The sequence below is a fragment of the Tachysurus vachellii genome, chromosome 15 (genome assembly GCF_030014155.1).
Source record: "Tachysurus vachellii isolate PV-2020 chromosome 15, HZAU_Pvac_v1, whole genome shotgun sequence".
NCBI classification, from domain to species: domain Eukaryota; kingdom Metazoa; phylum Chordata; class Actinopteri; order Siluriformes; family Bagridae; genus Tachysurus; species Tachysurus vachellii.
Genome location: NC_083474.1, coordinates 11,914,698 through 11,937,709, shown reverse-complemented (window position 1 = coordinate 11,937,709; position 23,012 = coordinate 11,914,698). Strand labels below are relative to the sequence as shown.

Below are 23,012 nucleotides of genomic sequence, written 5' to 3'. Positions count from 1 at the left end.
CTTAGTTAAGCACAATTATGCTTAGGTTCTGCTTCCTGGCCAGAAAAGAATCTCTATTAAATTACACATGGGAGTGTGAGTTGTTGGATGGAAAATTGTTTATCTTTAAACATTTATTCATTACTTCTATTAAATTATTTGCTATTTGTGAATACATTGAATAGACATTAGAAATGTTGCATGTCTTATATGTCAAACTAATTCACAGAGTTGTAGGTGAGGTCGTAAGATTACACCCCCTTGCTGAATCTGCAAAATGTTAATCATTTAAATGAAATTAGAGTGAACTTGGTAGTTTTTTATTTAGTTCTGCTTTGAATAATCTATTTCACAAAACATTTTTAGTCAACAAGACAAAATAATACGTGAATATACACAAATTAACCAGTTGTTAAGGTATGTTAATAAAAATTTTCCAGATTCAGGAAGAAGTATGTAGACTTATGACCTCATCTGTATGTAAAACAGCCTCGAGCTGAATATTAGTTGCTGTTTGCAATTCAAATCATTTGTTGAGATTAATTAATGTTTTTGAAACCGGTTAGCATTTTTTTAACATTATTGCTTGTTGCATTGATGTGTCAGTTAACTACTTCCTTCCTAGTGTACATTCATAATATTGGTGCCATAATATAGGAATACACCCTGGAATTTGAATGAATTGCTTAATTCTTCTGGGTTTAACTTTGCAAAGAAGAAACGCTTCACATCACCACACACCTTATCAAAGTTATATTTATGTTGCTTATTCTTCTTAGACAAAAATGTATCAGAATCACAATCAGGTTTATCGGCCAAGTGTGTTGACACACAAGGAATTTGGTTACAGCTGTTTGTGACTCTCAAAAGTACAGACATAAATAACACTATACTAACAAGACAAGATAATACAGTAGGGTGACCAAACACAGAGAACGTCAACAAAAAGAAAGAAAGTACTGGAGAGAGTCGTGCCGATGCACATAACTCCTCCTAGGGCTTTCAAGCCACATGCACCAAAATCAGACAGGTTTCTATTACTTTTCTAAGCGTTCCAAATTCCGGTTCTCACGGAACCGGGTCTCAAAATGGTCTCTTTTTTTGCCATAGACACCCATTATAAACTTTAGAGGTTTATAACTCGATCTATCTACGTCACGGGTATCCGGAGCTATTGCGTCACGGGTATGCGAACGTGCGGCCCCGCCCCCAAAATAAAAAAAAATGACTAGTACATGGACATGTGACATATCAAAACACTCAGCACACTGAGGGGAACTGCATCACGGGTATTCGGGTGACGTCACACGCTCATATTTGCTCTCCTCCAAAAGTATTGGCACCCCAGCATACCGGCCACTCTCTCTGAAAAGCCAACATCAAAGTTTGTCACAACGAACTTTACAAATCTAGTTGTTATTGAGCTCTTAGTGGCATTCTGACTGGTCTCTCTTGAATTAAACAGGTTAAATCTAAAAGATTTAACAAGCCAGCCTTCTTTTTAAAGGTTTAAGGACCTTAACATAACATGCATTAATAAAACCACACAGTTTTGCAGCAAATTTCAGGAGAATAAGAAATAAGTTTGTCGTGATGATGTAGAGGGGTAAACTTTGGGGACAGGGATGTATTTGATGTGTGTGTCCACTAGGCAGCTGTCTGCTCCTTTGTTCCTCTGAATGTCTGATTTTAACCCACACAGTCTCTTCTTGTGTTTGATTCTCATACACACACACGCAGTGGGACTCGGGCAATGAGAAGTACACACAAAAACACGGAGTGGGACTCGGGCAATGAGAAGTACACACACAAACACGCAGTGGGACTCGGGCAATGAGAAGTACACACACAAACACGCAGTGGGACTCGGGCAATGAGAAGTACACACACACACACACAGGGACTCGGGCCATGAGAAGTACACACACACACACACACACACACACACACACAGTGGGACTCGGGCAATGAGAAGTACACACACACAGGGACTCGGGCAATGAGAAGTACACACACACACACACACACAGTGGGACTCGGGCAATGAGACGTACACACACACACTCACTCAGTGTGTATCAGTGACCGTTTAAACCCATCCCTGTTCCTGTGCAGCTTAATTCCGCTGACGGAAACGAGGCTTAATAGTGCATATTCTTCTCGGCTAAGTGTAAAGCTGAGGCTGCGCCGCTTACCAGCTGCTCTCACAGTAAGTAGCCGTGTGTTTGGATGTTAGCTTGCTAACCTTTTATTTACAGGGTTTCTCAACGTGCTGCTCTTATTGTTACTGAATATTTCATTCCTCAGCTCCGGCTGCCAAAATGAACAGCGTTACACAATATATACAGATTTATTTATATTTATATATTTGTGTTAATTTAATGCATTTATTTTTTACCACACGACTCTTTTTAAGCACAAGTCCTGCGTGTGTTGAGCTTCTTGTAAATGTCCAGCTCGAATCGTGAGGCCTCTCTTCATAGTGACATTCACACTGCTTTATCGTCTAACTAAAAAATTAAACAGCATCTATCATTTAACCAGAAATGTGATTTTGGTCGATTGCTTTTGTTTTTATAAACAAACCTTGTATGTTACATAACTGTTAATATCAGTTTACAAACGAATCTCTATACTTTCCAACAGTCCCTAGGCTGAATCCCAAATACACTAAAATGGAATAAGAAGTGCCCTAAATAGGCTGCAGGAGTGTTATTTAAAACGTCTATGTAGTGCTCTAATGTAGGGAATCAGGAGAGGTTTGGACTTCAGCCTTTGTCCCGGGGGGGCAACCAATGCTAATGCTAGCTTAGTGAAATATCCAAGTGTTTTCTAGTGTAAAATGTAGCCTCTTATATTTACTGCACTGGAAAAGGGACAAAGCTAAACAATTTTAATTAATCTATCAGATTTTAATCTAACATATACAAGTAAAAAAGTACTTCTGTCACTCTGAGGTCTAGTTTATCCTTTGATAGGAGTTTTCCACTTCTGTTGTTGTTGTTGCTGCTTAGAGAATAGTGCTGTCCATAATAGTTATATATGAGCTATTATCAGATCTGTAGTACGTTCCCCTTTTTTTCTTTACCATGTCCTTCTTATGTTTCCCCTTTGTGAATTCCACTTATAAAGAATGGCAACATTTTCCTATTAACCTAGTCTTGGTTGGATCATTAGGCTTGTTTATTTTTATTTATTTATTAATTTTGGGATTTGTATTTTATTTTGGAGTGCATTAAAAATTAAAGCAGACTTGTAAAGTTTGAAGGACAGACAGTTGTTACCACTCCAATCCCCATTGTAGGTTTATATATGGACAATGTCACTCTTTTTGTGCTGCTGATAGATGCCCAAAAAAAAGTTTAGAGGTCCATCTGTGTACCGTCCGTAATCAGTAGAGGACATGGAGAATGAATTTTCCAAGTATGCCTGCAACAGGAATGGGATGCGGGTGGAACCCTTTTGATAACCTTTCTATTCACTAAAGATCAGTTCACTTCTTTTTTTTTTTGTTTGTTTGTTTGTTTGTTTTGCCAACTTAAACCTAATTGTAGTTCCTGGAAAGGAATACATGCTCAAATCTGTCATGCACATGACGCTGAGGCATATCTCTTTTTTTTTTTTAAGTTCTAACCACTAGGACCACTGTTAGTTTTAGTATTTTCTCCCATGCGTATTTCTACATTTTGCAAGAAGGAATTAAATTCTCCTCTTGCCATTTTTCTGCCTGTTTCCTGTTATTTTCCTTCCCGTGGTTTCAAGTTCTTATTGTCACATTTGCTTTCTATAAAATTCTGGAGTAATATTTGTTAATTCGTATAATCTGGTGTATGACACTGGAACAAAAAATAATTCCATATTGGTATTTATTTCTCTATCTGGCCATTTTTCTTCCCGGGCTTTTACATTTTCAGTTATTTGTGTCGACATCTCTGTTAGGTTTCTCTTTTGGCAAGGAGACACAAATTGGAGTGTCTCTTTTCATACTACTGAACCAGGGCTTTACCATGAATTGCTTTATGCCACTTGCTAGAGAAAAAGGGCCAGTTAATGCCATCAGTTAAAGATGAATGCATTTGAAAGTCCACTTTACTGCTCAAATGAAAAAGATCAGCAAACAAACTAGGACAAGGATGTGGAATTTAGACAGGGACTGAACTTCTGAAGTTATCAAAAATGGGCTAAATGTACTTACTGCAAAATCTTCCTTAAATAATAGTCAGAGGCACAGAGGGACTGTCAGTAAGTCACTGTCACTCTTTTTTTCTCTCTTCTTTTTCTAGTACTGCACCAGTCCGTTTCATTACAGCTTATAAACCTTTTGCACATTTTCCCTGATCCTGGATTCCACTGTTGTGCAGGGTTATCTTTATTCCTAAAATCTTTCAACAGTACATCAGTCTTTGAGTCATGTAGTATGTCATTATATTCTGTCTTAGCTTTGTTTTGCAGTAATTTATTTCTTGCCCAGGTGCCAAGAGGATACAGTAGAGCAACATGGTCTGTGTGGAGAGTGTCAAAAAAACAGTGTGGAGACTCTGACGGCTGCTTTCCAAGATCTTTCCCGTCAGTCTGTTCAGTAAATGAGTTTTGCAGTCATTCACATTTCTGCATCTTGCTGCTCTTTTTATGATGACGTGTAAGTCCAAAACAAAGGAAACCTCACATGTAACAGCAAATCAGTAAAACCAAAAACAATTTAGGAAGGCGTTAATGTAAAGGGAAAGGGAAAGGGTGGGTCCATATAGAACATCACATGCTGGTTTCTGATTCACATGGCATGTGAATATCACAAGGAAAAAGGGTTGGATGTTTTCCAGTCTGTAGTCTACTGAAAATGATGTAATGCTAAGTTACTTATTGTGGTGTGGAGTAATTTCTTTAATGAATAATTCAGGAAGATTCTTAGCATTCCTTCTTTCAGGTAGGTTTGACAAACTCAATGATAAAATAATGTTTTGAAATGCTGACAGCACATCTGAAAAAACATCATAAAATGCTGTTGATAAAAAAATATAAGAATGAATGAAGTACTCATTTCACAGCTCTCAGTTTTCCACAGTTGCTTTGACTGACAGACGCTGTAGTCAATCATCAACAATCTGTCATGTGATGGTCAATAAGAAAGGGCTACGGTTTCCATTTTGTGCTAATGTTGGTGTGGGTTTTTTGCTGTTTCTTTTTTCTTTTGCTGTTTCATTTTTTGTTACAAAAAATGTTACACTTACAGGCCATTCTTTCACTCTATTTTTACTGAATGTTTGATCAGTTTGCTGTTCATATCATGTTACTTAATCTTGTCCTATTTTAGTGTCCTGGCACTCAGTTGTCCTGTGAGGCCAAGTTTAAATAAAACTGGTGTTTATGGTATTTGATTTTTGCAGCGTATGTAAAGCGTTTTGCAGTGTATGTTTCTTGCTCTTGCTGCTTTGTTCCTGTTGATAGCTTCCTTTTCTCATAATTTCTGCTTTTGCTGAGGAATTACTGTTAGAATTTACTGTTAGAATTCTCGCTTCCTCACCATAGATTTGTTTTTGACACCAAACAACTTTAGGGTCAACAGATGATCAATAGACAGATACCACATTTAAAAGGTTTTGATCAAGACTGAATGATTTTGCTTGATTTTCCAATTCATGTCTACTTATGGAATTCAAGCAGTTTTTTTTTGTGGATTGTAATGCGATATGCAGTCTGTAAATATCTGCTAATAATGTAATCTACATCCTTCTACTATAAAGCAGATCCTAATACTTCCCTGATGTGTGTGTGTGTGTGTGTGTGTGTGTGTGAAAACTGATCTTATCCGCTCTGTTTTGTCTTTGACAACTGTTGAAACTGTTGGAAGTTGCACATGACCTTGAGCTGGCACTGACATTAAAAAATTATAGAATGGAATTAATGTAAGCAAAGACGTTTAAAGAAATCGATGTGCTGGGCTGAGAGCGAGCGTGGTGTGTTATTGTTCCTCTGAGATTTTTTGCTTTAATTGTGATCTAGGATTTGGCTAGGGATGCACATGCTGATTGTCCATAATTCTTTAGTGCAAATAAAAGTTAGAAATGAGTTAAAATCCAGTGCATCTGTTAACCTGATGGTTAATGGTGATGCTGGCAAAGTTTCTGTCAAGATCTGTATGATATTAAATACTCCAACATCTGGCAAAGTCTCCTGGCCCACTGATGGACTACAGACAGGATGTGATGGTTTTCTTTTTTCTTCTCCCATAACTCGCATCACACACTGAATCTGGGCTTTTTCTAAAGTAAGGAAGAGGTCAACCATAAGTGGTGGATGAATAGGCTGAATTTTAAATTTACTGTCTCATGATGATTGAGGCATGAGGCTGATTTTTTTTTTTTTTTTCGATTGTTTCTGGTCCAAGCAGTTTGAACAACTTAATTTGAGTCTGCCAAAAGCCCCAGCATACTCGAGCTGTGTTTAAGTACTCAGTAACTTAACTGTTTGTTGTTGCACAAAATATGCTGTGATATGCCATAGCCCTACATTATTTTCTCTTTTCAACTTCTTTAGCAATTATTTAATTTAGTAATTATTTAGATTAAATAAATATGTTTTGTGGGGGCACGGTGGCTTAGTGGTTAGCACGTCGCCTCACACCTCCAGGGTTGGGTGTTCGATTCCCGCCTCTGCCGTGTGTGTGTGGAGTTTGCATGTTCTCCCCGTGCATCGGGGGTTTCCTCCGGGTACTCTGGTTTCCTCCCCCGGTCCAAAGACATGCATGGTAGGTTGATTGGCATCTCTGGAAAAAATTGTCCCTAGTGTGTGAGTGAATGAGAGTGTGTGTGTGCCCTGTGATGGGTTGGCACTCTGTCCAGGGTGTATCCTGCCTTGATGCCCAATGACACCTGAGATCTCCCCGTGACCCAAGCTAGTTCGGATAAGCAGTAGAAAATCAATGAATGAATGAGAAATATGTTTTGTCTCAAACAAAACCAGCAAGAACTGCTGAACTACATGAATTTCACACAAAAGCAGGTTTGTTAGTCTAATCCTTATTAGCAGTCATCAATTAATGGAGATTATGAATTGTGTGCAGATCAGTTTTAAATTCACTTGATGCTAAACTTCTATCTCCGCGTCAGTAATGAGACTAGTAAACTGAAGTACGAGGTATGATAATTTCTCTCGTGACAAACTAGGTCTTCCCTGGTGACATCATGGTGAAGGTTTCTAGGCTCCACTGCTGGGTTGGAAAGGTGGAAAGAAGGAAATACTGTAGTTATATGCCATAGGATTGTAATAACAAAGGAGGCACTTGTATTTCTTTCTGTGTGTGAGTTTTTTGTATCCTGTAGGTTCCTTTGTTATCAAAGCTTAAATGGAAAAAAGGCAGACAAATAGGAGAAGCTGAGGCTTTTCTCTAAAGGGAGCGAAATCTCATCTTCCTGTTCCTTTAATAAGTTAAGACTCTTCTCTTGCTAAAAATAGCAGCACGTAACGTTCAGATTAATATATTGTGTGCAATGCTTAGCATTGGCATGGTGCCGCTCTTGGTATTAATGAGAATTATGCTGTTTTTATTATCAGCTTTCTGAAAATATGTAAAGGAAACTAAACATCATCTCAAGGGAAATGGCTTTAATGTCATTCCTTGCTATACCTCATACAACAGGACCACAGTGCATCACTACATAAAGTGCAAATACACAACAATGAGAGACAAGTGCAACATTTAGTACAAAGGGAAATAAGTTACAATATCTTACCTGTAATAATAATAACTTATTAAACTTGCATCTTATATTGGTGCAGACTTTATGTTGTGTATTGTGTACTGTTCATATACAGTTGTCAAAAAGACTATTTGGGGGAAAAAGATATGTGGACACTTGACCATATCTCACATATGTGCATGTTTACATCCCATTCCATTAGCCCCTCTCTTTTTTGTTGTATATAATAACCTCCACTTATCTGCAAAGGCTTTCTACTAGACATTGGTGAGTGGCTTTAGGGATTTGTTCTTATTCAGTCATAAAAGCGTTAATGTTGTCAGACATTGACGATGGGTGTGGAGGACTAGTGTTGATTGTGGTTGAGGTTCTGTGAAGGACACTTGAGTTCTTACACACCAACCTTGGCAAAAAGACCATGCTTTGTGCTCAGGGGCATTGTGATGCCGGAACAGGTTTGGACCTCTTAGTTCCACTAAAGGGAAATTGTAATGCTACACCATGCAAATACATCCTACACAATAGGCTAACGGATGGGTGTGATGGTCCACATACTTTTGGCCATGTCGTGTGTTCTCTAAGCATGTAGTGTGAGTCATTTTTTGTTAGTGTGCTCTTTGGCATCTTCTTTTTCATTTCCTCTTTGTAGGGGACTTCTGTCCATATTTGGAACAAAGAGAAATTAAAGTTTCAAAGGAAAAAAGCAGAAGTCGGTTTAATTATCACATTTTAAAGTCACATTTTTATGTGATGTGCAGGAATGTATGGGGAATTCTAAGGGCCTCGTTTTAGAAATTTTTATTAATCAATCTTGAGTTTTAGAAACCTTTTTCTCTAAAGGCATTTTTTCTGTTTTGTGAGATCATACTCTCTGAACAGAATGATTAATTAGATGGAGTTCAGAGGCCATTAGTTCATTAGGGATCTCACACAATATCTTTTGATTCCTAAATCTCCTTACTACTCTCAAGCCCAGGCAACTGCAGCTTGTCTCACAGCTTGCCTCACAACCTCAAAACACAGACTACATATTCTCATTTTGCATCCTGTTTACATCACAAACATGAGGTTGGCAAGGCTCACTGGGACCTGGCAGTGCCATGTGGGCCTGGCTTCGGCTCAGCCTGGCTCATTGTTTCCCCAGAGCCGGGATTTCTCTACCCAGTACTGGGAAAGGGAGGAGAGGGAGACTGAAATGGCCAAGGGGAGCAGGACATTACAAGGAAGTTTCACTGGACTCAACCATTTTTTTTTTTAATTCTTCTGGACATGAAAAAGACTTTGGAGAGCAAATTATTAGATAAGTGAAGGTAAAACTAAATGCACTGTTGTGTCGGGTAAGCGTGTTGATTATGATCTTTCCTCCTTCTGAAAATGAACTGTTCTGTTTGTAAAGTGTGAACTCCAGTATGTGCTCAATAATTACTATAAATCAGTCAATATACAGTATGTATAACACAGTATTTTATTGTGTAATATATTGAGTTGTGTACAATCATACACATGGATTTTCCATACTGTTGAATGTAGTGCTGAACATCTCAGTTAAGTGTCTATATTTCATATTGTAAATTCTTCTATATTATCTTTTAGATTTAATTTTTTTTGTAGCTATCCAAATACCAGCTATGTTTACTAGCTTTACTTGCTTTAAATCTATTGCACAGATATATCTCAGGTAAATGATACAATGCATTTTTTTTTCATAGTGGTTAATTACCTAGAGCACTTGGCACTGCAGCTGTATTGTTTTGTGCCAGTAAGATGTAGGCTAATGCAAAGGTTTACTAGCCTAACTTGCCTATTGTTTATATGTAACTTGCCTTGTAATTTAGGCCTATTACAAATCTGGGCCAGCTGTCATCTTAATTAACCTCAGTTCAACTCTCACTCTTGTGTGACCTGTATCTTGCTGAGCATAATTAATAAAATGTAATTAATATAATATGTCAGACACAGTGTTGGTCTATTCCGTTGGTCTACAAGTTTTCTTCATCAAATCATGTCCCTGGACAGTGGTCCCTCCTCCATGTTGGCAGGTGGGGCTTTAGGACGCTTCATCACGCCATACTTAAATTATGTGAAAGTGTGATTTAAGCCAGTGTTTTCTTTTTGTTGCTGCACAATCATGTTTCCCTTTCTTATCTTTATTATTGCTCTGTAATATTGCTTTTATTATAGTGACAAAAAACTGCGAAGGAATCATAGTGTCTCTTGCTTGAGAGAGGAGTAGTGGAAAGGGCCACGAGGGTTGGTAGTGTCACACTTTTTTTAATTGCCAAACTGGCCTAGTTTAAACCAAGTTTTATAGCAAGTGATCAGAATTAAATCGAATACATTTCCACAAAGGTAAAGTGTAAGTGCTGAAAGTGTGTCTAGGATGTACAGAACCATTTCTATTGTAAGATATATTGCAATGTTTAGGAGAGGAATGGGGGATTATGGAGTGGATACACATGTCCATAAGTTTTTTAATTAATTTCAGGAATATTGTGTGGGTTTCTTATGTAATGGGCTTGAAATTTGCTGAAACCTGACAACCATGGTTAATGGGTCTTTTGTGTGCACCTCCCTGGTGATGGGAAACACCTCCCGCATCAAACAGCAAAACATGGGTATGTCAAAACTGACTCAGAATGAGCTGTTGGACTGTATGGTGGATGACTTTATTATAGTGAAATTCAACTGTGAGAGATATTTATTTATTTATTGTGGCTGTGCTATTATTAATGTCATCCTGTCCAACCAATAGCTGTGATCTACTTCTGTTATAATTACAGTATATGGCTTTTACTATAGTTCCTAATTGGTATTCAGTTAATTTTTTGTACATTTGTAATTTTGTTTTTACAAAGTTTGATTTTTACATCACAGAAACTTGCTATTTGTATAGGGGTGTGTAGACCTTTTATAGCTATCAGAATTAGAATCAGAAAGAGCTTTATTGCCAAGTATGATTTCACAAACCAGGAATTTGTTTGTGTCTTACGCTTCCAGTACACAGAGACAACAAAATGAGATTAACAAAATTAAATACACGTGTGTAAAAAATAAATAAATTGTATGTAAGGGTTGTGCTATGGGTGGTAGAATGGATTAGAATAGAATGAGATGCAGGGATGTACTAGGATGGAGATGGTAACAATTAAATGTAAGGTTATTGCACATTATTGCACAATGGTGGGAACATTTAACATCCAAGGATGAATATATGTTGTAAAATCCAAGGATGAGTTGCTAAAGAGATGCTCCTCAGGTAGCATTAATCCTCACAGTTTTTCAGTTTTCATGCTGTTTAATCAGCTTGTGGAGAAGGTGACTCATTAGAGGCTTTTTTTTTTTTTTTTTTTACTGTCTTTCCATCTGTTTTGCTCTCTGGAGAGTAAAGCTTCTGTTCAGTAACAGTTTATTGATTAATTTATAGTGAAGACTCCAGGAACATTGAAAAAATTGCAAACAGCAAACCTTCTTGAGCAACCCAATGTAGTTCTATGGTATGTCTTTTGCTAAATTGTATTTTAATCATTTTAATTTCCATTCTACCTTTACAGGATCTGATGAAGACCCACTTTATTGGAAACATTTGGAGTCTTGGACCAGAATATGTTGAATGCCATTCTTCTTCCTTGAAGTGACTCTGTTACTGCTATATTGGATGCAGTTGAAAAAGCAGAATAGGACTAAATATGCTTTCTCTTGCCCCAAAGGACTAACTGAATTGTGCAGAGATGAAACAGTGAATAGGATTGAAAAGCTGTATTGCTCTGTGATAAATACAAGTAGGAAAGAAAAAAAAGTTGGAATTCGTGCCATCATTTTCTGGGTGGCCTAGTTGGTCAATATGACAAGTTTGTTTCGACGGAGCAGCAATGGTGGCTCTCGTGGAGGAGGAGGAGCAGGAGCAGGTGGAGGAGGATCAGGTGGAGGAAGTGGAGGATCGACCACAGGTGAACTGAACAACAGTAGGCCTAACCGACAGGTGCGGCGGCTGGAGTTCAACCAGGCCATGGAAGACTTTAAGACCATGTTTCCCAGCATGGACTATGAGGTTATCGAGTGTGTGCTGCGCTCCAACAACGGGGCTGTAGATGCAACCATTGACCAGCTTCTTCAGATGAGCATTGATGACAATGCATCAGATGACAGCTCAGACTCCGATGACAGCATCCCACCTGAGGTAGCACAACACACACTACACACTGTCAGACATGTTGGACTACAAAATCTTTCAAGCCACAGAAGTCAGTTTGTGTCAGATGACCTTTTACCATCCTTACCTGTCATTTTATGCATACATTTACATATATATATATATATATATATATATATATATATATATATATATATATATATATATATATATATATATATATATATATATATATATATATATATATACACACGTGTATATATATATATACGTGTGTGTATGTGTGTGTGTGTGTGTGTGTGTATATATGTATATATATATATGTATATATAGTGTGTGTGTATGTATGTGTATATATATATATATATATATATATATATATATATATATATATATATATATATATATATATATATATATATATATATATATGTACCCTAACTACTCAATTACACTTCAATGGATTTCAGGCCTTTTAACTACTCATATCACAAAACCATGAATAATATATTTTTTGGCAAGCAACAAACGCTCTCGGTTGCGTTTCTGTGCATTCTTGCATTATTAATTAAATATATTTACAATGTCCAGTCAAACCCTTACTGATTTGTAAGGACGTTCTAACCAGACGTTTTTTGCACAATTTTTTCTTAAGAAAGAGAGCATCTTATGATGATCGATTCACACTGGATTTGCCCTTCATAAAATGAGATGTCTTCACATATACATATAGTTGTCATTTACACATTTATGATGCATATTTGCAATAAATAATTTCAAATTACAAGGGGGAACGGTGGCTTAGTGGTTAGCACGTTCGCCTCACACCTCCAGGGTCGGGGTTCGATTCCTGCCTCCACCTTGTGTGTGTGGAGTTTGCATGTTCTCCCCGTGCCTCGGGGGTTTCCTCCGGGTACTCCGGTTTCCTCCCCCGGTCCAAAGACATGCATGGTAGGTTGATTGGCATCTCTGTAAAATTGTCCCTAGTGTGTGATTGCGGGAGTGAATGAGTGTGTGTGTGTGTGTGTGTGTGTGTGTGTGTGTGTGTGTGTGTGTGTGTGCTCTGTGATGGGTTGGCACTCCATCCAGGGTGTATCCTGCCTTGATGCCTGATGATGCCTGAGATAGGCACAGGCTCCCCGTGACCCGAGGTAGTTCGGATAAGCGGTAGAAGATGAATGAATGAATTTCAAATTACCCTTGTATTTAACCAATTCCTGTGCTAGACATGTATTTTTCTAAAACCCTATCACTACGTCTCCTTGTAAATGTCTTTTTTTTTGTTTGTTTGTTGTTTTAAAATGGGACAATACTTTGAGTTTTGATTTGGTTTACATGGGAGAGGATAGAAGAGTGAATTAAAAGCACAAAACCTCTTTTCCTACAGGATGTATTTATATTTTAACCAGCATGTCAATTCACACAGGATATAGTTCACCTGTGTTTATTTCTACTGTTCATAATACAAAAGGTAAAATAATGTGTGATCTTTCCATGAGTTTTGCATTTACATGAGTTCAGACAGACATGCTCTCAATAATAATTACATTACCCTACATCCCAAGGTATAATTAATTCAGCCTGAATAAGGTCCTTATTGCTCCTCATATATTATTACATTGTTACATTATTGAAAAGACAGAACTAGATCTCATGGAAAAAATCATTCAAATTCAAACACGAGTAATGTGATTCAAGTTAATATAACTTAACATATATAAATGTTTGCACACCCCTAAAAATGCTGGACACTTTTGAACATTAAGCTGTCAGTGCTACACATGTGGCATGTGCTTTTGTCAGTCTAAAATTAATCTAATATTTTTGTCACCACAGGTTTCACAGTATTCTAAAGAACTTGATATTATCGCAAGCCTGTAAAACTATAAACGACATTTAGTCAGAAACACCATGAAATAGAAGAGATAAAGGTGGAGATTCATTCTAGAGATTTATATCTTTTAAATAAGAATAAGAACTATGTAGTAAATATAGCTGCAAGCAGCGATACCGGGGTCAAGCCGATCAGATGCGCTCAGAACATGAACCATACCAAGTTTCTTAGCGATATGGCATTGCATTTGTGAAATACTGAACTTAAGTTTGTAAGTCTGTGTGAGTGTAAGTGTGCGTGTGTACTGTAAGTGTGTGTAAGTGTGTGCGTGTGTACTGTAAGTGTGTGCGAGTGTGTGTGTGTGAGTGTGTGTGTGCGAGCGAGTGTGAGTAAGTGTGCGAGTGTGAGTAAGTGTGCGATGGGATGCCATTGACTTCAATGGCGGAAGAGGAAGAAAAAGAAGAAGAAGAAGAAAACTAACGATAACAATAGGTGTCTACGCCCCTTCGGGCCCCTTCTACCCCTAATTATATAGATCTGAATTTAAAAATTTCTCAAAGTCCTTGAGGGTGTGGAGAGATTGTCAAAGATAGTCTGTCTTTGGCTCTGCCTCCTTCACACATTTTTTATCTTTCATCTATTTTTCAAAGCTTACTGAAGGCACTGAGCCATGATTCACGTGATTCATCCGATTTGAAAATTGTTTCAACCTCTGACAATTTAATATTATTAAAATAATTGCATATGACTCTAGGACATGCATTTGTATCTTGACATAGTTATAGGGTTTTATGTCCATTTCAAGGACTTTTATGATACGAAACACTGTAGGAAAGAAAAATAAGCAGGTTTTGTTTTATACCTTTGAAACCCAATGGTATGTCCTTATGTCTCATCTGTGTCAGATTCTGGACAGGACCCTCGAACCAGACAGCTCAGATGAAGAGCCACCTCCAGTCTACTCTCCACCCACATATGACATGCACATATTTGACAGGAAATATCCAAATGCCCCGCCCACTCCTCCACCCAGGTAAAAAGAAAAAGATGAATAAACATGGAACATGAGAAAGGTTGCATGCAATTCTAACTTGGGGTTTTCTAACTTGTAGTTTGCTTGGGGTTTAATAGGAATAGATCATCCATTACTCAGTTCTTTCCTGCTCTTTCCTTACTGATGCCCCCTGGTGTTCAGGACACATACTTCTGAGGCACTTTTTCTAGTAAAAGGTTGCTTGTTATTTGAGATGAGAAATATACAGGAAGATGAACTTTTTTATGGTTAATTGATGGTGGTAAATTTATTTCTACCAGCATGAGTCAGTTATTTGTATGGCAAAAGCAGCTAGAGCAAACAAAAATACTTGAACTTAAATTAAATTAACAAATACATTTGTGTTTGCACTGAGTTTTTGTATGTGAATGTAAACTTTTCCATTATCATATTAATTTGTGGTTTAAATATGTTCAAGTTTGTTATTGTAGGCAAAATCTAAAAATCCTTTTCATGAAAAACAATTTTTCATCTTTAATTCTGTCACAGCTAATAGAAGCCAAACAGTCAGTATTAATTTAAGCACTTTTTCTTGTCTGACTATATGATGCTCTGGTTTTTTAATGTAATAATCGTGCAGTTGCATTTACTGTTGTTACTGTTACTTTTTATGAGTTGGCAAAAAACTCCAATCTTGAAGTCCTTTGGCTTCTGTTTGGGTCTGTTGTTCTTGTTGAGTGTGCACTGGAAACTCATCCATTTCTGCTAATTAACACTTCTAATTAACATATCTGTTAATTAACACTGTTTATTTGCGTATTCATTAAAAGACAAAGCACAAGTTGAAATAAATGTGAAAATCACATCAATTAAATATTTCAGGTTTGAAGTGCAGCCTTCAGTGGGACAGCAGAACACGCAGAGTTACAGGAACTGGAACCCGCCTTTACTCGGCAACCTGCCTGATGACTTTCTTCGAATCTTGCCCCAGCAGTCAGACAGTATACAGGTGCCGAATTGGACATTTACCTCATAAATTAAGTGTGATGTTTTAATTTTCTTTTGTTTCAACTATATTGTTTATTTTGTAATCGAAAATTTCTCCTCCTGTAAGAACAGCACGTCCTTTAATTTTCTTCTAAACTGTCCCATTTTGTATTGTTTTACTATTATATTTTTTATTTAGAGCTCTCAAAGCAGTGTTCGTAATCCCTCATCCTCCCTGGCATCACTCCCTGAGCAGGCTGCCTGTGCTGCTGGAGCATCTGAACAGGAACGCAAGCTAAAACAATATCTGGAAGATGAGCGTATTGCTCTCTTCCTCCAGAACGAAGAGTTCATGAAGGAGCTGCAGCGCAATCGCGAGTTTCTCGTCGCACTGGAACGAGGTACATAGTTTTTACTGTGCTGTGAGGTGTACACCAGAACACTGCTTTCACAAGGAGATCTTTCACACGTCAATGTGAAGCGCAATGATAGGACATTGCATTGAAATTGCACCCTGTAGTCAGTTTACAAGGTTCACTACAGTTGAACTTTTGAAAGATCATACTGTGACATGGCCATCTGTCAGCCAATAGGAGGTATTGGGACAGAACTTCACGTACATGTGAAGCAAGATGGGGACATTTGAATAGTTCAAAGGTCCAAATCTATAAAGACAGCTCAGATAGCAATAAAATAGTTAATGGTGTGCTGTTGGTGCTGGGTTCTGTTTTTGGATGCTGCAACAATTTGAGACAGTAGCATATACTGTATAGGGTTTGAAAGAATATAAATGCTTTTAATTTGTATTTTGGAACCGCACAAAAGTAATATCAGCAACGTATTTTTTGCAGCTTAGGCATGTCCTTGTGAAAGTAGTTTACATAAGCCAAAAGTGTGTCCATTTAAATATCCATAACAGAGTATCCCTCAGAGTATTGACTGATACAGACATCCTCACATCTGCTTTACATGTTTCAGTTTTATTTATTCAAAACCTCAGACATGACAGCAACATTGTTTAAAACAAGTTGTCGATTTTCCACTTTGCATTTACAACATAAAACATGAATCACAAAATCTCTATGAAATATGGATAGAATATATTAATACAGTGTTTTAATACTATGTTCCCTTAAAAGCAGCAGGTTTTCAGATATGACTTTCATGTTTCTTGTACATGAACACATTTACATATGTATGAATGCTGTTTTACTCAATATTGCTTACTTTCACTTAACACTGCAGGCTGTACATGTGTATATCTGAGTTATAGCCTTGGAAAGTTTTTTATTTTTGTCACATTTTTAAGAATGCAGAACACATTTTCATTTCTAACACAAACCCATGTTTGTTTTAGATCGCCTGAAATATGAATCGAAGAAATCTAAGTCATCTTCTAACTCAACAGGTAAATGTCTTACACTTAATGTTGGATTTATGTGCTTTTATAGATGTGTACCATTTTGTGACATATCATAGATAATTAAAGGAGGAGGCAGCAAGCATTTTCAGTGACCTTGCATGTCATCCACATGACAGGTGAACACTATGTTCCTGGATCCTTTGAGGCATGCACAGTGGTGTCAGATGAGGCCCTGTTCAGAGACAAACTGAAGCACATGGGAAAATGTAAGACACTTTCTGTTGACCCAAAGAAATCACAGTTCAAAAAATATACAGTATGATCAGTTTCTAATGTAACTGGAACATCTCTTCTACAGCAACCAGGAAAAAACTGTTTGAGATCGCCAGAGGGTTTTCAGAAAAGACAAAACGAAGAAAGACCAAAAGAAGGACCCTCCTGAGACATCATTCATATCCTTCAAAAGGCTGATTCCAAATATGGACATTTTAAAGATGACTAAATATGGTCTAGCAAATAAGAACCTCATTCATCTGCTCATTTTCCAATAACAGCATTATTTTTGTCAGGGTTGTGGTGGATCCAGAGACTGTTTCACGAACACTGAGCCAGTTTATTGCAGTGTACCATGCAGATTCACAGTAACACATTCATTCACACCTAGAGGTGTTTTAGAGTAGCCAATCAACCTACCAGCATGTTTTTGGGAGCTGAGAAAAACCACAGGACCCGGAGGAAATACACATAGATAGAACTTTGCATGTTTTTAGTGACACAGTGCCATTTAAAACAAACCTGAAAATGTTCTGAATAGAAACAGCTGTGAATTTAGTGTTTGTTCATTTTTACTAATTTAACCAACACTTACTGACCGACTACACTTATTTACCTCAGCTGGATGTTACTCTGATATTAACTGAAGCTCCAGTTATCTGATTAGCCTTTGCTGCTGTCTACTGTTATATTTTTTATTACTATTCTAATGCAGGGGTGTCCAATCTTTTCTGGAAAGGGCCATAATGGGTGCAGGTTTTCATTCCCACAAAGCAGAATCCACACCTGAGTCTAATGAAAGCCAAGATCAACTAATTATACAGGTAGAATCAGGTGTGGCACTTGCCTGACTGAGTATGAAAGCCTGTACCCACATCAGCCCTTTGCAGATTGGACACCCCTGTGCTAGTGGAAATGAATGTAATACATGATTTTTTTACAGTGTCCACCCTGGTGTTGATGTCCAGTATATTAACAATAGTTGTGTATATTAATTAAAATGTTTGCTTTAACAATCTCTCAGACTGGGCACTGCAAACTCCACTGCAAATTTGCTGGATGATGTGGAAGGAAACCCCTGTGGTAAGAATACGTACATTTCTACACATCTATATACTATATCTATCATCACATCCATCTACAGATCTATCTTCATATCTATTTATACACACACCTGTATATACAGGGTAACATTTCAGCTCACAGGCATTTACACGTTGAGTGTATAATGGACTCAAATGACAGAAGAGACATTGTTTGGTCACAAATCATATATGGAAGCTGTGTGTGTGTGTGTTTTAGAGGAAGAGAGTCAGCTCAGAAGATTGGCCACGCAGGAAGAGGAGCGGCCCCAAAGGGAAGCACTTTCATGGTGAGAGCTTGTGTCACTATTTAGAGAATGTATTCATGTTTCTTGAAGATTATCGAACTTTATAGAAACTTTATATTTGTACAAAGAAAGCTAATGAAAAATCTCTAACCTTTGACCTTAAAGAGGTATTGTGCTTAGCTTTTTGCTTTAATTTGCATCTTTCGATTCTGTTTGAATAGAACTACGCTGTTTCCCTATGTCTTCTTTTAAATTGTTGAATTTACACCTAGTACATTTTAAAAATATCTGGATTTGCCTTTTAAGTAGTCTTAATTTACACAACTTTTCTCTCAAGCAATTCAGGTTGAGGTGCTTATCAGTTTTTTATATCCAGAATCTTTAAATTTGCAATTAAATTTATTTTGCAAGAAAAACCACATAGACCCATAAAGCTGGTGTTTATTATTATTATTATTATTATTATTATTATTATTACTACTACTACTATTATTACTATTATAATACATTTTATTTGTATAGCACCTTTCATACATAAAATTCATGCAAAACATATATAAAATGTAGCAATAAGAAATAGTAAAATCAACTAGTAAATCCGTACAAATAGTGTCAGAAAACATGTTTAATCACATTAGCTTTGATATTTGGGAAATATTAGTGGCATACTTAACAGCTTGGCCAGCAAGAGTAAAATCTCATATTTTCTTTCATAATATGCAACTAGATCTTTTGTGAACATCACATAGTGTAACTCTCTCAGACTTTATTGACTATCAATGATATATTGGCTTCAAGGAGCTCATTTTGTAAATTGTCATGCTAGAACATTTCACAATGGAATTTGGTAGAATCTCTCACACAACTAAGCACTTAAGGGGTTAAGACTCCAGCAATGTAATTAGGATTTAACTCAAACTTCTGATCAATACTCCAACATTTTAACCACTCTGTCCTTATTTCCATTGAAGAGAAATTGTAATGCTACAAAATTAAGAGGCATCCAATACAAAAATACAGTAGGTGTGATGGTATAGCAGAAAATATACTGGATTGAAATTTTCTTAACATGTTCTATTGATCACATTTCAGATCGCCGCTGTCACCTGTTGCATTTAAAGTATTTGTGGTGAAAGCAGAGTAAACGATGGCAGACTACCTCTCTGTCTGTTTCGTTCAACAATAATGGTGCGAGCCACTCCGCCCCAGCTCCACTCACACTGTCTCCACGCTCACAGGTTTCCCTCATCACATGAAGGGACTAGAATTCAAAAGCAGCATTGTAACAAGTCTGAATGTTATATGCAATATTATTAACTGTATAATAACTGTGTTAATATATGATTTCATATGTAAAGCTGAACAAATACAGTATTACATTTCTGTCTTCCCTGTTTAATGGTTAAAAAATCTCAATTTGTGCTACTTTAGATGTATTCTTCATTTGATTATTTATGGTTTAAGAAGAATTTGGCTTGTTACATATAATTTTTATATCTTTGCAAAATATTTATGCAAAAATATTTATATTTCTTCAAACATATAGGTTGACCACACTGATGGTTATGTAACATTGGAAAGTTTGTTGTCCAAAAATCCAATCGAATCATACAAAATTTGCCACATTTGCGTATGTAATCCATTTGTAAAAAAAAAAAAAAAAACACCACCAAAATGCCTATTTAAATGTGTACTACATTCTGACTACAGTGTTAGGTTTTAAATGTTTTTTGATGTTCATGATGATGATTCAGAACAAATGGCAAGTTCATCCTCTGTCCAAGTGCCCTTTTATCCTGTAGACATGATTTTATACAGATTCTCTACACATTCAGAGATGAAGCATTTTCTTGCGTAGCCAAATGATACTGTTACAGTGCTTAAATAATTATTATTGTCAAAACATGTCTATGTTTTTCGCATTGTACATGGGAAAGGGCAATAATCTGTGAATGGATTTCTAATTCTACTTGCACTGCCACTCGCATTTCATAATCCTATTAAGATACGTTTGTAGTTTTCCTTCAGGAAAGCTAACATTTAAAAAGCCAGTATTAATTTGACTCTAGCCATTAATACTTTTTCTTTCTGTTGTATTTGGATATACCTGAAAAATATGTTGGAGTACAAGGAACAAATTGAAAGATATCATGTTAGTTTACTGTGGTGTTGATATTTGACAAGATGATTTAATTTTCTTTCAAGCAATGTGATATTATTGTAAGGGGAGATTATGAGAATGTCATCTAGTTTGTATTTTAGTAGAAGCTAGCATAGCAGATTTTCTGTGTTTTTTATTATCACTGGGTTTCTGTGAGTAGAGTCACGGGAATTGTAATTTAGTGTTATTATGCAATTGATTCTTAGTAAATGTTACAAAGTATTATTGGGTTTTTGAGAAGAGAACATTTTTATAAATACCTTTTGGACATTCATTTTGTTATTACTGGTTCTGTATAGCAGGTTTTCATTCATGAGATACAAGTTGATATAAGAACAGAAATCCTATGTGATGCTCAAGATGTGAAACTATCCAATCCAATACTGATCATTTGAAATGGGGTGGGACACACTGTCATCTGAATATTGTAGTTTTCTTTTGACATGTTCAAAAAATGTAATTCTATACATTTATTTTTCTCAGAAGTTGTCTTTTAAAAACAGACCACCTTGATTTATACTTGTTATACTTGTATGGTCATAAATACAGTTCATCCACCATACGATCGGTGCACACTAACGCGTTTAATCTCTCAGGGAACTTGCTCTCATTTAACAATTTTGGTACAAGCACAGTTTCAATAGACACAGAAATAAATAGTACAAAAAAAACAGTTTGAAAGCTTAATGTAGCAGTCAGATATGCTTCATAACGCAATAAAAACTGTTGATCTAACCAAAAGATTGTTTAAAAATATGTCAGTATTTGAGGATTCATTTGATTTCTTAGATGTTATTTTCTTTTCCTTTCAGTATGTTAGTACGTTCTTGAATTCATGTCTAGATTCTCACCAAAGTTACATTTGGTCTTCATAAAAGTTGATGTTTGGTTGAATTTACTCTATACGGTGGTGAAAGTTGTGCAGTAATGAATGGTGGTAATGATCAAAGCAGCGTACTCTGAGTCTTTAATTTTAATCAGATTAAATAGAATATTTTCTTAATGTTAATCCTGGTTAGTAAATTGACTTTGAAGTGATTATCATTATTATTATTATTATTATTATTATTATTATGGAAGATTGTCATTTTTAATTCTAGGACTATGACTGTATTTGCACCACTAATAAATGTAATGATTCTATAACCCATCTTACTCTCAACTCTGTCTCCAGACAGAATGTTTCCTTACAGTCCTTTTACGCTTATTAGTTATTTAAAATGAATAAAATTGTTATATGTTGCCTTGCTGTGTCATTATTTCTAAGACGTCCTACAGAGCTGTGTGCTGCCAGTAGGGGGCACTGCATTCACATAACACATGTTTTAATTGCACAACAGTAACTGTCCTGTGGGGGGCAGGGTGGCTTAGTGGTTAGTACGTTCGCCTCACAGGATTGGGGGTTCGATTCCCGCCTCCACCTTGTGTGTGTGGAGTTTGCATGTTCTCCCCGTGCCTCGGGGGTTTCCTCCGGGTACTCCGGTTTCCTCCCCCGATCCAAAGACATGCATGGTAGGTTAATTGGCATCTCTGGAAAATTGTCCGTAGTGTGTGATTGCGTGAGTGAATGAGAGTGTGTGTGTGTGCCCTGCGATGGGTTGGCACTCTGTCCAGGGTGTATCCTGCCTTGATGCCCAATGACGCCTGAGATAGGCACAGGCTCCCCGTGACCCGAGGTAGTTCGGATAAGCGATGAAGATGAATGAATGAATGAATGAATGAAGACTCCCAAATTCGTGTCACTTTATCAGTTGAATATATAGACAGACATAGATAGATAGATAGATAGATAGATAGATAGATAGATAGATATGGAAACATGTACAGCATGTAATATATATAGGTGTATATATGTAAACATATGTACAGCATGTAATATATCTATAGGTATATATGTAAATGTACAGCATGTAATATATATATATAGATAGATAGATAGATAGATAGATAGATAGATAGATAGATAGAAGCATATGTAAATGTACAGCATGTAATATATATATATAGGTATATATGTAAACATGTGTACGGTAAATAAATATAAAGGCTATAGCAGTGCAGAGATGTGTGGACATTGTTGAAAAGTACAAGTAAATGGTTCTAAGGCTATGGAATTGAAGAAATGTGCAAACACTGTTGTAAAGGAACAACAAGTAGAAGGTTATAAGGTTATGGCATTAAAAACATGGTACTAATGTATTTTGAGGAGTTTTATTTTAACGTTTTGTCCCAAAGAAAAAATCC

At 36.7% G+C, this 23,012-nt stretch overlaps 1 protein-coding gene across 1 annotated transcript; it reads left to right on the top strand.

The window, feature by feature from the left end:
• Positions 1-1,990: 1,990 nt before the first annotated feature.
• cuedc1b (CUE domain containing 1b) lies at positions 1,991-22,011 on the top strand. The gene is made up of 11 exons (XM_060888340.1): positions 1,991-2,188; positions 11,228-11,853; positions 14,566-14,693; positions 15,537-15,663; positions 15,841-16,042; positions 16,999-17,049; positions 17,181-17,270; positions 17,363-17,457; positions 18,303-18,360; positions 18,580-18,649; positions 19,700-22,011. Coding segments are annotated over exons 2-11 (1,158 nt in total). The 5' UTR covers positions 1,991-2,188; positions 11,228-11,517; the 3' UTR covers positions 19,701-22,011.
• Positions 22,012-23,012: the final 1,001 nt, after the last annotated feature.

Excerpts from the sequence above, each read along its gene's own strand:
- cuedc1b (XM_060888340.1), top strand. The coding sequence starts at position 11,518 with ATGACAAGTTTGTTTCGACGGAGCAGCAATGGTGGCTCTCGTGGAGGA. Across the intron at positions 17,050-17,180 it reads GTCATCTTCTAACTCAACAG|GTGAACACTATGTTCCTGGA; the intron begins GTAAATGTCTTA and ends TCCACATGACAG. Across the intron at positions 17,458-18,302 it reads CCCTCCTGAGACATCATTCA|CTGGGCACTGCAAACTCCAC; the intron begins TATCCTTCAAAA and ends CAATCTCTCAGA.